This window comes from Hydra vulgaris, chromosome 06, assembly GCF_038396675.1.
Source record: "Hydra vulgaris chromosome 06, alternate assembly HydraT2T_AEP".
Classification (NCBI taxonomy): Eukaryota; Metazoa; Cnidaria; class Hydrozoa; order Anthoathecata; family Hydridae; genus Hydra; species Hydra vulgaris.
In genome coordinates, this window is record NC_088925.1 from 58,739,754 (window position 1) to 58,754,700 (window position 14,947).

Consider the following 14,947-nt stretch of genomic DNA (forward strand, 5'->3'; position numbering starts at 1 on the left):
GTGACATTCTAGTTTTCAAAATGCATGTAAAGGGGAAACTTTTGCTCAATCATTAAAAAGGTTCAATTATGGATAATATTGGTCCTCTGCAAGTGGTGCAATGAGGTGTATTGCTTCCCTGGACTTGTTGAATGCAAGGCTGACAAAACAAAAAATGTTTGCAAGGCATTACCAATGCATTTGGTTCATTGACTGTGCAAACATTGCACTTTAGTGACTCTGTTGAAGTGGAAGTTGGCAAAGGAAGACTCACCATTGAGTTTGCATCCAAAGCACTAAAATTTTTTAAATACTTCAAATACAATTTTCCATATTCCATCGAAAAAGATTATTAAATAATGTTAAGTTAATTAGTTTGGTAAAAAAGTTAAAGAAGGTTAATAGTTTTTCAATTGTACCATAGTCGCGTTGGTACAAACAAATAAAGTAATAACAAAGTAATAACTTATACCTGCAACCATTCACCAAGCTTTCACTCCAAGTTGTTCTTAATGCATTCTGTAGTCCTCGTTTAAAATCCGACATAATGGTGACTGGAGAGAAATCTAAAACTTTTTTTATTTTGGTAAAAATAAGCTTGTATAGAGCCTCGGATTTGGATGTCATTAAAGCACATACAGTTGGAACAGATGTGCTCCAAAGGTGAGGGTTATCAGGATAGAAAATTCAGCTGATCCTCATCTGGAATTGGATCTTCAAGCACAGCTGAATACTTAACAGAAAATATCAAGGGCTGATACCACTTGCTTTCTTCCATGCGTGGTGTCATGTTGGAAGTACAATAAATGTAACTATAACTTAAAACTGTAAATAAAAGTGTTCTACCTAACGTTTTTAGTATATAAATTTTTTTTTCTAGGGGCTGTCTATTAATTACGTCAACAAATTAGGGGGGAGGGGGGTCTGAACTTTTTTGACAATTGTTGATAAGGGTGAGGGGAAGAGGTCAAGTAAAGTTTACGTCAACAAGTTTACTTTATTTTTTTAATTTCATTACTCAACAAAAGAGTTTAGGTTGAGAAATTAGGCTGTGTTTGTAGCATAGCGTCTTTATTTAGGGTGTGTGTGTGTCAAAAATTGGCGTAATTTTATAGGGTGGGTGGGTGAGGGGAAGGTCTCTGAAAATTTGACAAATTGTTAACAAGGGTGAGGGGTGAGGTAAAAATTGCCAAAAGTTTGTTGACGTAATTAATGGACAGCCCCCTAGATAAATACATGATCTTCAAGAACATATATTTCTTTGAAAAAGTTAATTGCATTCATATAAGTATTCAAAGTATGTTTTGTTCCATCAACAAAACATACTTTGGCCGATTTCGCCTTGTTGATGACTAGCATATGCCCAAACAGTAATGCTACACTGTTCTGTTCTGCAACTGATCCCAAGAAAATGTCTCCATAGCGATGACATTCTTTGTCATTCAGAACTTCAGCACCTTCTTTTGGTGATTTTGTGTTTGAGGGCTCATTTAGCCTTCTCCTTTTCTGAAGACTTGGGATAATTTGAGAAAAACTAACAGATTCAGAAACATCTGCAGGAAACTCACTCACAGTGTTTTGAAAAATTGAGAGCAGGTCTTCAGATGTTGCTTCTGCTTTTTTCTTCATGGTACTTTTAGCAAGCAGCACTTCAAAGTCTGCTTCTCTTGAGCTGCAACTGTGACCAGTTGTAACTTGAAGTTTATCTTCATGAATAAAAGCTCTGCCTTTGCAGTTCATTGTTGTAAAAAAATGACACTTAAGATGCATTTTGTCTTTATAAAGTTTATATTTAGTGTATCCAAAATCACCAGACCAAAAACCTTTTGAATTTTCCTTCTGTTTCATTATAATTTTTTGATAAGTTCTCTAATGACATTTTGGAATATTGAGTTTCTTAAAAGTCTCTTAAATTTCAAGTTTTAAATCGAATTGAATTTCATTGCACACGCAAATCAAACTATTTATTGCGCGTGCAAATTAAACTATTCATTTAAACTGCTGTTCTCTATTGTAGATAATGCTAACTTTGTGTAAATTTGTTGTGATATTTAGGTGAAAAGTTAGGAAATATTCATCGAACTCTTAAATAAGTTTCTTGTCTTAAAAAAGTGACTTAGTATTAAAAGTTTCATAAGATTTTCTCCTAGTACTAGTTTTTTATTTAAAAAAATGTGTGATTAGAAAATCATATGTTAATCATTAAAATAAGTTTTCGATCTTATTTCATTTTTATTGTTTTGGACTTTAATCAGAAAATTACATGATGTTGATCATTAAAATAAGTTTTCGATCTTATTCCGTTTTTATTGTTTTCGACATTAATCAGAAAATCACATTTTTGATGTTAATCATTAAAATAAGTTTTCGATCTTATTCCATTTTTATTGTTTTTGATATTGTTTCACATTTGTGAATTTCAATATAAAAACTTTTCTATATTAATCTGAAAATCACATTTTCGATCATAATCATTAAAATGAGTTTCGGTCAGTTATTTTTCGATATTAACAATTTTTGATCTATTAATTTTTGATACTATTCCGGTTTCCTGTAAAAAGTTTTTGCAAAGGATTTTAAAGTATGCTCTATCCTATGACAAAAAATTGGATTTTTTTGTTAGTCTTATTATAATAATCTATAATAAAATCTCTGAGAGTCATATGCTTTGTTTCCTTTTAGTTTAAGAAAGGAATTTTATTATCCCAGAAGCATCTATAATATTTTTTTCGATTTTTCTTCTCTCTGCTTCAGGGCTACCTTTAAAATGTATGTAAATAATATTAAACTTTTAATTTGAATTTAAATAGTGCATATAAAATTATAATTTTTATTTTAATTTTTATAAATATTTTAAAATTTTTCTATTTATAGGATAGAAGTCAAAATCAATAACTGGTCTGTTGCAGTGAATATTCTGAAATCTGAAAATCTTTTGAGCGGAAGCCATTTTCTTTTTTCTTGCTTTTATAAAAAATATTTTCATAACATTGGTTTCTTGACAGCATTTAAAAGAAGTGTTTTCAAAACATTGGTATGAAATAAAGATAAAAGAAAAAAAATGGACTGTTGATGTTTTTTTTCATTCAGTATGGATGGTAAGATTATATATTATTCAATACTATATGATAGTATAAATTAGTATAGATCTTTGTTTGTCTTTTTAAATTTTAACCATCCATAGTATGTACAAATTAAAATTTATCAGCATATTTATAGGTCTTAGAATTAAGGTCAGCATTCAGGAATGCTGGACTATTTGTAGACATTAAACATTTACATATCTAAGGTTATTATGTTTTGCCAAATTATTTTTATTTATCTGACAACTACTAGTTTTTTTGAAATAACTTTGTTTCTGTGATTTGAAATGTGAAGATGTGAATGAAATTAGTGTAATTAATGTTAAGTTCAAGGTTTTTGCTGTACAAAACTAAATTAATTCTTAAAAAAAAAAAAATCTGAAATTGTTTCATTTTGTTGAAATTGTTTTGTGTTGGTAAAAACAAAAGTGTAATTAAATCTTCTATTAAAAACATTGCTCCCAATAAATGTCAATATTAATAAAAATGTCAATTGGTTAACATTTGTTAATTTAATTAGTCAGATGATTATGTTGTTATTTCTGTATTTTTTGCTTTATTAATAAAAATGATATTATTATTTATTTTATTAATATTAGGTTTTTATTTTATATTAATATTATCATTATTATTGCTATCATTATTTTTATTATTATTATTACTGTCTAGTGTCATTTATTTGGTCAGTTTTCTGTGTGAGTGACCCATTCCTTCTAAATATACTATTTATATATTTATATTTATATATTTATTTACGTGAATAAAACTAGTGTGTTAAATAAAAAAATTAAAACTAAATTAACTAATTACTGCTTTTTAAAAAAATCTGAGGTTCCTTCATTTCAATTAGTCATTGTTTTGTATAGGCAAAAACAAAACTTTTAATCAAATCCTTGCTTTAAAACATTGCTCCTAATACATGTCAACAATTGGTTAACATTTTTCTATTGAATTCGGCACATGTTCTGTTCTAGTGCTTTTAATTAGTTGCATAATCTTGAGAATAAATTTCATATAAATCCTAAAAGAATTTATATTAAGTTTGATATATTACAAAGTTGAAACTTGTTAAACTATAAATTAAATATCACGCTGTTTTATTATAAATGTTTTTCTACTCTAATTCAAAATATGAAAAAACAGAAAAATAAAGAGAATAGTGAAATAAAAAGTGTTGCACCAATTGGGTTGTATATACAGCATTGTCTGGACCACTTAAGCACCAATTTTGTACAGGCATTTTGTTAATTTAAAAATAATGTAATGTGCAAGGCGATCACCAGCAGAATTTATGCTATTTCCAACTGTATAACTGTTTTTTTCATTGTTACCAACCAATTTCAATGGTTGTTAAGCACCATGTTTGCAAATATGCGTTTCTTTCCTTGATCACCAGAAATGTGTATGTTTTTTTTCTGTGTATTTTTCTTGCATGCTAGTTTTTTCGAGACATATTTTTATTAGAATAAATTTGATAATAATTGATTTAAAAGAATTTATAAAGATTGCCAGCAAATTTCCCTTTTGAGAGTTTAATGCCCTTTTTTTAAAAAAAAAAAAAATTATTTTTAAAGTTAAAATTATTACGCGACCAAAAGATTGACCATTCATAAAAAAAATTATTTATTTTGTATTAAAATTTTACATCATCTTATTCAGAAAAAGATTCTCCATAACATGATCAAAAAATATTTGCAAAATATTTATTTAATAAGTAGGAGCAAAAGGATAAACATTGTCATTTCATTCTATCCTCTATTTTAGTTTTGACACTTTCTTTGTATTACCTGTTTTTACTCTATTATATATATAGTTTTTTAATTTTGTTTTTCAAAAGTAATTTTATTTTTAATCTAAAATTAAAAAAAGTAAAGTAAACAAGCTGGCAACACGTTAATGAAACTATTAATGATATTAATGAAATAATTACCTAAAACTTAAATACTTAAAAGTTATGGACATTCATTATCTGAATTTCGCTGAATTAAAAAGTTCTTAAACTGTTAAATTTTATAGATTTTTTTATAGCTATAAAAAATATTATGCTATAAAATTATTTTTATAACATAATAATGCTATAAAAAAAAAGTTATAAAAGAAAAAGATCTTTATAAATATATATGGGGAATTTAGCGAAAAAGAGGAAATATAAAAAAAAGCGAAAAAGTTATGAAAGCATATTCTTAACTCCAAAACTCTTTTTTTTTAACTGTTTAAAAATACTTTTAAGCAAAAAAGTTATTTAAAAAAATTATTTTATTATACCATAGCATAGTTTTAATGTTCAGGGGCATGGTGGCCCCAAAAGCCATGCAGAATTCTTGCATGGGCTTTTCACTTTATTATTTAAATATAGGCTTTTTTGTACTTTTTAATCCAAGTATGGGTATTTTAATTTTTACTTTTTTTGACATTCTGAAAAGAATCTATTTGTTTTTAAAATAAAAAACAACTGAATAGCATTTTTAGAAAAATATGAAATACTTTTCAATTAAGTAACTGCTAAGTAAATATTGGTGATACACACTAATATATTATATATTGGTGGTTGTAAGTCACAAGAAACATTTATTGTTATGACTATAATCAAACCCCATTCCTGACCACGCTTAAAATACTTACTTTTATTGTTTTTTTAACTTGACCATGGCAGTTTATTTTGACAACTCAAGGCGTTTCAAAAATGCGCTGAAAATATATAGGAAATTTAAAAAATAATTTACATAAGGAAAGAAAACCTTAAAGAAAAAGAAAAAATTTAAGCTCAAAAAACTAAAATTGTTAATGTTGTAAGAGTTGTATAAACATGTTTTGATGCTTATTTACAGTCCTGTTGTGTAGTGTTAAAAATTGTATATCCATAATTGAAAACTTTTATAATGTTATATTGCATTGTTTTAACATAATATACATGGTTGTTAATAATTATTTATAGTTATTTTTTTTATATCATTGATTGCCTCGTTTTGTTGTTTTTAAGCATTGGAATTTGCATTACGATCATCACCATTACGACTGTCACAACAACAAAAAAACATAAAAATGCTTAAAAAACATCAAGTAAAAACTATGAAACTCAGCATATAATAACTTCAATAAGTACTAAATTTACAAACCAAGAGATTTTTTTTTTACCATGCCATTCACTGCATTAAATTTGACAAAGTTGTTTTGTTCAGAAGTGGTAAAAAGTAAGCATTATGATGGTCAGGTTGGGTTGAGTTAATTTTTGAAAAAAGCTGAAGACTTGAATGCTGTAGCTTTTACATACTAAATTATATGATAGTATTTCAGATTTCTGGAAAGTTTCAAGTCATTTCCATTTTCGGTTCATTTTTAATAGCTTAAAGAGTGTCAAATGTTACAACTGCTACTCTTGCAAAGTTGCTTGTAGTAGAAAATTTTTTATTTTTAGCCTGTGATCTTTTAAAGCAGAATCAGAAAATAAAAATTGTTTTGTTTAATTCATAAAAAATGTTTCGCACCTCTGGAAATGAAAATTCTCAAACCTAACTAGATACAGCCAGTCAAATGATATTAGTTGAAATACAAAATAAGAGCATATATAGCACATGAATTTCATCTGTCATTGTTAAGAGACTGTATTTTTTCTCAATTTACTTACAGAGTACTTGCCTGTCTCTTTTAGATAATGGAATGCTCTACTTAATTTGTATAGAAATCATAAATCATCTTTTATCAATTCACTTTTGTTGCAAGAAATCATATTGTTTTATCAATTTATCCTTGAATTCATTATTTAGAGTTGGTTTATATAAGAAACTAGACAAAAGTAGTCTAACACATGCTTTACGATTTTATCAAGAATACAATGCTTGAAGCCAATGTACTGTGATTGATCAAATTCTCTTGTGACCAAATTTTAATTTTTTTTTGCTTTTCCAGTATTTATTGCTATTGTTTTGCCTATGATCATTTTGAAGTTCTTGCATGCATCAAATTAATTCAGCAAACTTTGCAATGCATTAAAAATATCATATGCTGATCTGCTTTCACTATATATAATTTAATTTTTCTTAGTGAACTCTTTAATATAACCTTTTTATATCCTGGTTTGCAATTTGTTTACCATCAGAATAAAGGCAATGTTTCTCATGATGCAAAAAAGATTTTATTTTAAGATTTGGATCTTTGCCACTTCTTATAACAGCTCATTAAACACATGACTGTGATGGTGATGGAACACTGATTCCATCTTTGGCTAGGCTGGAGCACACTAAAGCAGCTTTATAACAAAAAAGAGAATTTTTTGTCACCAATAAAGGTGCATAATATGTTAAAAAACGCACAGCTTGTTTTTTTAATTTTCACTTTCTTTTATACAGATACTGTGTCACACTTTTTTAATGTTTGTTTTAAATGTTGTAACTTTTTATATACTTTAAATAATATAAAATCCTTCGCTTGTCCAGATTAATATAATACATCCAGATTAAGTATATACATCAATTTTCAGCTTGGTATGATTGTTGATTGCTAGCTTGTCACAAAAATTGCAAGTTTTTTCATTCATTTTTTAAATAATTGGGTAATTGAGACATTTTTTTTTTAAGTTGATTTTTGTAAATAGTTTATAAAAAATTAAATCAAAAACTGTTTGCTATCCAAAGTTAGCCTTTTCTGTGGAGGACCACCTTAAGCTAAAGAAAAAATGCAAAACTTATTTGAAATCCATACTTTAAAACAACCATTTTTACTATGTAAAATAATAGTTGTTTATTTGCAGTTTTTACAATTGAATAATGTTATTTGGAATTGAATAGTGTTATTTGGAAAAAGTGCCTTAAAAGATTATTTGTGTCAAAGAAAGTATTAGAATTAACTTTATTTTTATCAATTATTAAATTTAATAATGGATTTATTGGAATGGAATCTATTTTTGGATACTCCAGTATAATCTTGACATCCATGATCCGGTATAAATAGAATTAAGTTGTATACTAGAGAAAAGATAATTTAATACTATCCATTTCATCCCTATATTATTCTATGCTATCCATTCCATGCTATCCATTATTATCCATATTATTCATATTTAATGCTATCCCTTCAATTATATATTTGATGCTTCATCCTTTGATCTTGAGACAAAAGTTTTATGCTTATATAAAAGACGTAAAATATTAAAACACCGCTTTTCTTAAAATGCCGCGCTATCTGAAAATTTGAATAGATTACAAAATATTTATTCACCTTCAAGGATAGGGGAAGACAAAGCAAGATATCGAACATTTTGAAAATCTTGGGTTTTTGCAAATCTTAGGCTAACGAAGCAGTAATATTTTGTTAGTATGTTTGTTTTATCATAATTTCCACATCTAAACTTTGTTGATAGAGTACTTTAACACAACCATCTCTATATTTTTTTCCTGAGTAAAACAAGGAATTTTAGGAGTGAGTTATAATCTAAAATTTACAAGTGAGATCTTTTAATATTGTTAAACAAAAAGAATAAATTAAATAGTCATATACTTAAGAAATAAAAATTATAACTTTTATGTTAACTTAAAAGTGACTTAAACCACTCTGATTCTAACCAGTATATTAATGATAATATTATTATAAGCTGGTTAAAATCTTAATGCTTTAGGTCAAATTTTCAGTAGAAGTTGACTTACATCACTTAGATTCTAGCCAACTAGAAATCAATATACACCACTTTGATTCTGGCCAGCTCATACTCTTTAGGTCACAAATTGGTTTATAAAGTTGGATAAACTTTGAAATTGAATGTACTCAAAAGAATATTTACATTTCAACCCCAAAAAATGCACATTTAAGTTAAATGCTTTTTTTGTATTGATTTTGTAAGTAAAAGTTCAGTAAAAGAATTTTACAACTTTAAACACATGTGTAATTGTATTGAACCACCCATCTGACATCACCGACTCGGATTTTGATGAAAGTTGGCTCACATGTTGGGCATATGGACAGAAGAAAAACATGTAAATTTTTTTGACTTAGGTCAATTATTTTCTGAGATATGACCTTTCAAAGTTTTGACCTTTTCACTTGACCTTGGTTATTTAAAACGTCATAACTTTTTTGCTATTATACTTAGGAAGTTGATTTTGGTGGCAAACAGAAGCTCTTGCATAGACGAACAACTTTGTGTCTATACAAAAAAGTGATAAGTTCATTAAAAAAAAAGTTGATGGTCATTTGGTCAATTGACCTTTGATCCTGTTCGATGGCAAAGGTCAAAAGTCATAATTTTTTTTTTTACAGATTGCTTTTTTTATTGTGGATGTCACATAAAAAAATCATTTTGGGATTCCCATAAACAGCTTTGGAAATAATATTAAAGTATAAGTAGGTTCTAAAAATTTAATATTTAAATACCTTAAAATTACACAGTATTTTAAGGTAATTTATTGAATGTAGGCCCTAGGTTATATAATAGCTACCATATACCAATATACTATGATTTGGTTATACTTGGCCCATGCTAGCAAAAGATCATTCAAATCAATTGTAAAAATATCTGGAGGATCTCTGAAGGAGAAAAGTTGACTTGGACCATGAGGTAAAGAAAGTTCATGGTTACTTCTCTTTTTTCTGGATTGCTTTCCAACACACAACCTATCCACCAATGTTCATCATACTCTACAACCATGTAACCAGTAATTGAACTGAAGTTGAGCTGGCAAACATTCTGTGATGTAATTTTTTCAATTCTAGACACAGAACTGGAACTATAATCTTGTACTTGAAGTTCATTCGTGGATAATTGTTTAAAGCAATGAAGTTTTTGGGTACCAGGAATCGTTTTAGCATTCAATAATTTTTCCTTTAATATTGTGGATTCGATTTGCCAATCATTTGCAGTGAGGTATTCAAAGGAAATTCCATGGATATTTTCTTTAGCAAAAGTGTATAATTGATAAGTGGTCATTATTTGGTCATGGTATGGACGTTGTAAGCTTGCTTTTGCTGCTTCACGTTTAACAGTTCCTCCAACTCCATCACAAGGGCCCTTACCATGACTTGTTGCAAAGAAATGCCATTCGGCTGGAATACCAAAATCCTCTTTGTGATAGCACAGATTTATGAAATTCTTGCAGTTTTTGTATTGTGCTGCACAGCCATCACTAAAATATGTTATTTTTAATACCTCAAATTTCACTTTTAAAAAATAAATTAGTTTACGCTGAAAAAGATGAACTGCAATTGTGTCATGAGTATTACATTCCAAAAGCAGCACATAACTTCCATGACATAAATTTCCTTCATATTTATAATAAAAAACAAAAGGATGTAAAGTTGCTTGATTATTTGTCCAATGATATCCCTATGCTGCATCTTGTATAATAAATGCATAATTTTCTGAAAAATCACCGATAACCAGAAATTCTCCATCTGATAAATTGTTTTTCTTCCAGTCTAAATATTTTGCCTGCTCTTGAGCAATAAAATCATGCCTAGTAAGTGTTTTCAAACTCCCTAAAAATCTTTCAATAAGTTCATCAGTGGACTGTATAAAGGTTTGAAGCTGGGACCTATTTGTTGTAGTCCACTGTTTATACTCAATTTCTTCAACTCCTTTAATTTTAAAGCTTTGCAACAGCTGTTCCTTTAGCATAGCAACTCCAGGGCAATTTTTACACTCGCCTAGAGGACATGCTGGCAAGGAAGGATTGCATCGGATTTTTGCCAAAGCATGTTTGTAGTTCTTAATAGGGGTTTCTAGTTCATCTTCTAGTTGTAAATCATCCATATGTGATCCGACTATCATGAGTTTAACATTTTGATGAATGGTACATACACACACACAGTGAGTACCACTTGCTCCTGCGAAGACACATTCTTTTGGACGTAGCTCTGCAAACTTCGAAAACACAATTCTGATATTTGGATACTTTTCTGAAAATAATTGATAAATTTCCTTCAAATTATTTAAAACTAATCTTTTCTGAATATGTTTTCTTTCCCCATTTTCCACAACAGATAGAAAATCTTTTATTCCAGGCATTACACGGCTAACAGTGTCAGAGTAATAAAACTCTTTTACCATATCTTTCACATGTACAGGTAGTGATTTTCCTTTTTTTGGGTTAGGGGTTGATAAAACAACTTTGGTTATTAAAACTTCTTTTGCTTGAGATACAAGTCGATGCGAACAATTAAATTCTCTCATCACTTTTCGATTACTCCATTGAGCAACAAATATTGTCAAAATCATGATCTTTTCACTCTTACCTTGTGTTGATTTATACTTATCCTGAAGCACTTTAACAATGTCATCAGCACATGTGTTGGAAACTTTTTTTTTTAGTTGCTTCGTATTCATCATCCTCTAAAGTATCAATAGCATCTGAATTAGTAGATAAAAGGTCTAACTTCCTTTTTACAAGTTTTTTAAGGTTTTTCTTTTTCTCCGGAATATAACTTTTGACAGTTTGTAACTTGCATTTATCCAAGGGTGGCTCACCCAATAACAACAAGGATTTATTAAAAATAGAAATTTCTACTTCCTGGCACTGATAATTTTCATCTCCCTTGTCACTACAAATATCTTGAGATCTGGAACTGCTTTGAGAATCTGACTCTGTTTTACAATTTGCAGAATTTTTATCATTACATAATCCTATTTTGGAAGGTAAGCCAGTGATCCTCTTTCGGCAAGTATCACATAATTTTGCTCCAGCCATAAGTTTTGAGGGATACATAGCTACTTGCCGACTAGTAGCTACCCTCAAGGTTTTATATTGTTTTTTCTTATGGTTTTGGAAAGGATCATAACAATAGTGTTGTCTCTTCTTTAACTCTTTTACTTGTGCTTGAAATGCCATTTTTATTCTAAATTTAATTTGAAAGTTGCTAAAAACTAATTCTTAAGTTGTCTTTTGATGACTAATTCAATGGAAATGAATTGATTATTTTAATATAAATATATATAGCCTTAAGCCTCATATAATTTAATACTGACTTAGTATGTATTTATAGTACTAGTAATTAAATTACAACCTAGAAAATAAAAGAAAAAAAAGGAAATAGTTAATAATATATATTTCCAATAGGCTATTTACAGAAAATGACCTCAAAATATCGCATTTGTAAGGCCGATAAATATTAAATTTTTAGAACCTACTTATACTTTAATATTATTTCCAAAGCTGTTTATGGGAATCCCAAAAAGATTTTTTCATGGGACATCCACAATAAAAAAAGCAATCTGTAAAAAAAAAATTATGACTTTTGACCTTTGCCATCGACCAAGGTCAAAGGTCAAATGACCAAATGACCAATAACTTTTTTTTTATTGAACTTATCACTTTTTTGTATAGACACAAAGTTGTTCATCTATGCAAGAGCTTCTGTTTGCCACCAAAATCAACTTCCTAAGTATAATAGCAAAAAAGTTATGACGTTTTAAATAACCAAGATCAAGTTAAAAGGTCAAAACTTTGAAATGTCATATCTCAGAAAATAATTGACATAAGTCAAAAAAATTTACATGTTTTTCTTCTGTCCATATGCCCAACATGTGAGCCAATTTTCATCAAAATTCGAGTCGGTGATGTTGAATTTGACCAAAAAGTGGTTCCACTTGACATGGAATGCCCCATAGGCTGCTGATATATATATTAGATTTCCTTAAATTTACTTAAAATACAATTTTGTTTTAATACCAATATATTTTACTTCACTCACAAAACAAATTTTTCTCTGCCTAACTAACTTCGAACAAAAATTTTTTGTGCTGGCTAACAACGTAACCACTTAATAAAAAAAAAAAATCATTCAAGTTGCAAAACCGAACATGGAGTTGCAATAGCGAACAAAAAAGTTGCAATAACGAACAAGGGGTGCTTTACTGAACAAACGCACTACAATACAGAACATTTTAGTTGTGTTACTGCATATCCATATGATTATCATCATCATCCTAATCATCCTCCTCCTCCTTTTATCCATATGATTATCATCCTCATCATCTTCATCCTCATCATCCTCATCATAATCGTTATCATCATCATCATCATCATCATCATCATTATCATCATCATCATCATTATCATCATCATTATCATTATCATTGTCAACATAATTTTAAGATTTCAAGTTGTTTTGAGAACAAGAAGAAGAATTTTTTAGTTAATTTGTTAAATGTGTTTCATTAATAGAGTAAATTTTATTTATCAAAATTTGAATTATCAAATAAATTTTATTGTTAGGAATAAAATAAATTTTTATTTATAAAAACATAATTTTTATAGTAGTATTTTTATAGTAGTATTTTTATTGAAATATTTCTTTATAGAAAGTATTGAAGAGTTCAACAAAAAATTAATTGAAAAAGTATCTTCTGACTGGAAAAGGTTTGCTTACAATGCATGTCTAACAGATATATATAGAATAATAGATCAGATTGATCTAGGTAATGAGAGTGACAAATCAAAAATGGCAGCTTTTCTTCAAAAGCTGTATGAAATTAATCCAGCTTGTTACAAAGAAGTGATTGTTAATTCTCTTTATGCTTTAAATAGAAATGATGTGGTTTTGGGTGTAGCAATGGATAGTAAGTTATTACCATTTGTGTAGACAATGTTTTTATTTAACAACTATTTTTTTTAAATTTATTTTTTATGGATTATTATTGTTATGGATTATTATTATTATTTTTTTGTTATTTATTTTTATTAATTATATTGATGTTTTGAAGTTAATAGAAGCAATTCTACAATTTAAAAAATTATTACATTGCAAAGTTAAAAAGCCCTTTCCATATAGCCTCTGGGGTCAGCACGACCTGAGACTATTTTAAGTTTTGTTTACTGTTATTATTGTTATTATTTTTAAATTTAATTTTTAAATTTTTAAACTCCCAACAAGTCAAATCCAACTAAATTGATAATATGTTTTTAAACCTTGTCTAGAAGAGTCTGGGCACTAGAAGAATATGGGAGCATCATTAAAAATATTAATGCCAATATGACAATAGTTTTCCATACAAGGAGAAATAAAGCAGTTTGCAGAGAATCAGAAGTAAAGAAATAACAATCACAAGTGGCAGGTGCTAACCTTGCAATCAATTGTATATAGGGTTTCTATGATAAAAAAAAGATGAAAAGTAGAGGATTTAGAGTGTTGTCATTCATTAATATAAGAAATCAACAATATTGAAATAGTTATTTGAAGAAAGTAACTGAAATTTTTGTTAAAATCGGTCAAGCCCTCAAGCAAGCCTCAAGCTGTCATAATCACAAGAGATCCGATTCAAAGTCAAGAATGTGAAGAATAATTTAGAAGATTTAGTTTAGATGATCATAAATTTAGATGAGAAACAATACGGGGCCAAGGATGAAATTTTGTGGTACCCCAGAAGTTAATGGAAATAAAGATTGTTAGCATTTGAAGAATGAATCATTTTTAGTAAATTTCTCCAGTTTCAGTAATTTTCTTTAGTTTCAATAACTTCTGAAACAATATCGGACTAAGGATATAACCTTGAGACCCCCAGAAGTTAATGATAATGATGAAGAGTGTTGATCTTCAAGGGTAACTTTAATAAAATATTTTCAGATATACCATTTGACACAAGGTTACAGCAACCACAATGCCAGACTTAACTGCAAACCATTCAACTATTCTTGTCACAATTTTTTCCTATAAATAATTTATTGTGAAACCAAGTATAGATTCTTTCATTATTTAACAAACATATAAATATAATTGGAAACAAGAATTATCTGAAATTAAGTTTAGCATTAACTAACAGAACCTTCTTTAGTTTAATAAATCAAATTATATTTCCATAAGTTCATTATTATATCTCCATAATTACATCTCCATTGCCTGACTCTAGGTTCACTGTATCACTCTAGGTTCTGTATATAAAAAGACTTCCTGCTTAGACTCTT

General features: G+C 28.3%; 1 protein-coding gene across 1 annotated transcript in view; it reads left to right on the forward strand.

The window, feature by feature from the left end:
* LOC136082027 (uncharacterized) overlaps window positions 1–14,947 on the forward strand; it is a 92,844-nt gene that overhangs the window by 13,986 nt on the left and 63,911 nt on the right. The window contains exons 3-4 of the mRNA XM_065800559.1: window positions 2,854–3,077; window positions 13,348–13,605. Coding sequence (XP_065656631.1) covers window positions 3,071–3,077; window positions 13,348–13,605 — 265 coding nt within the window. The 5' untranslated portion in view covers window positions 2,854–3,070. The remainder of the gene's footprint in view (window positions 1–2,853; window positions 3,078–13,347; window positions 13,606–14,947) is intronic.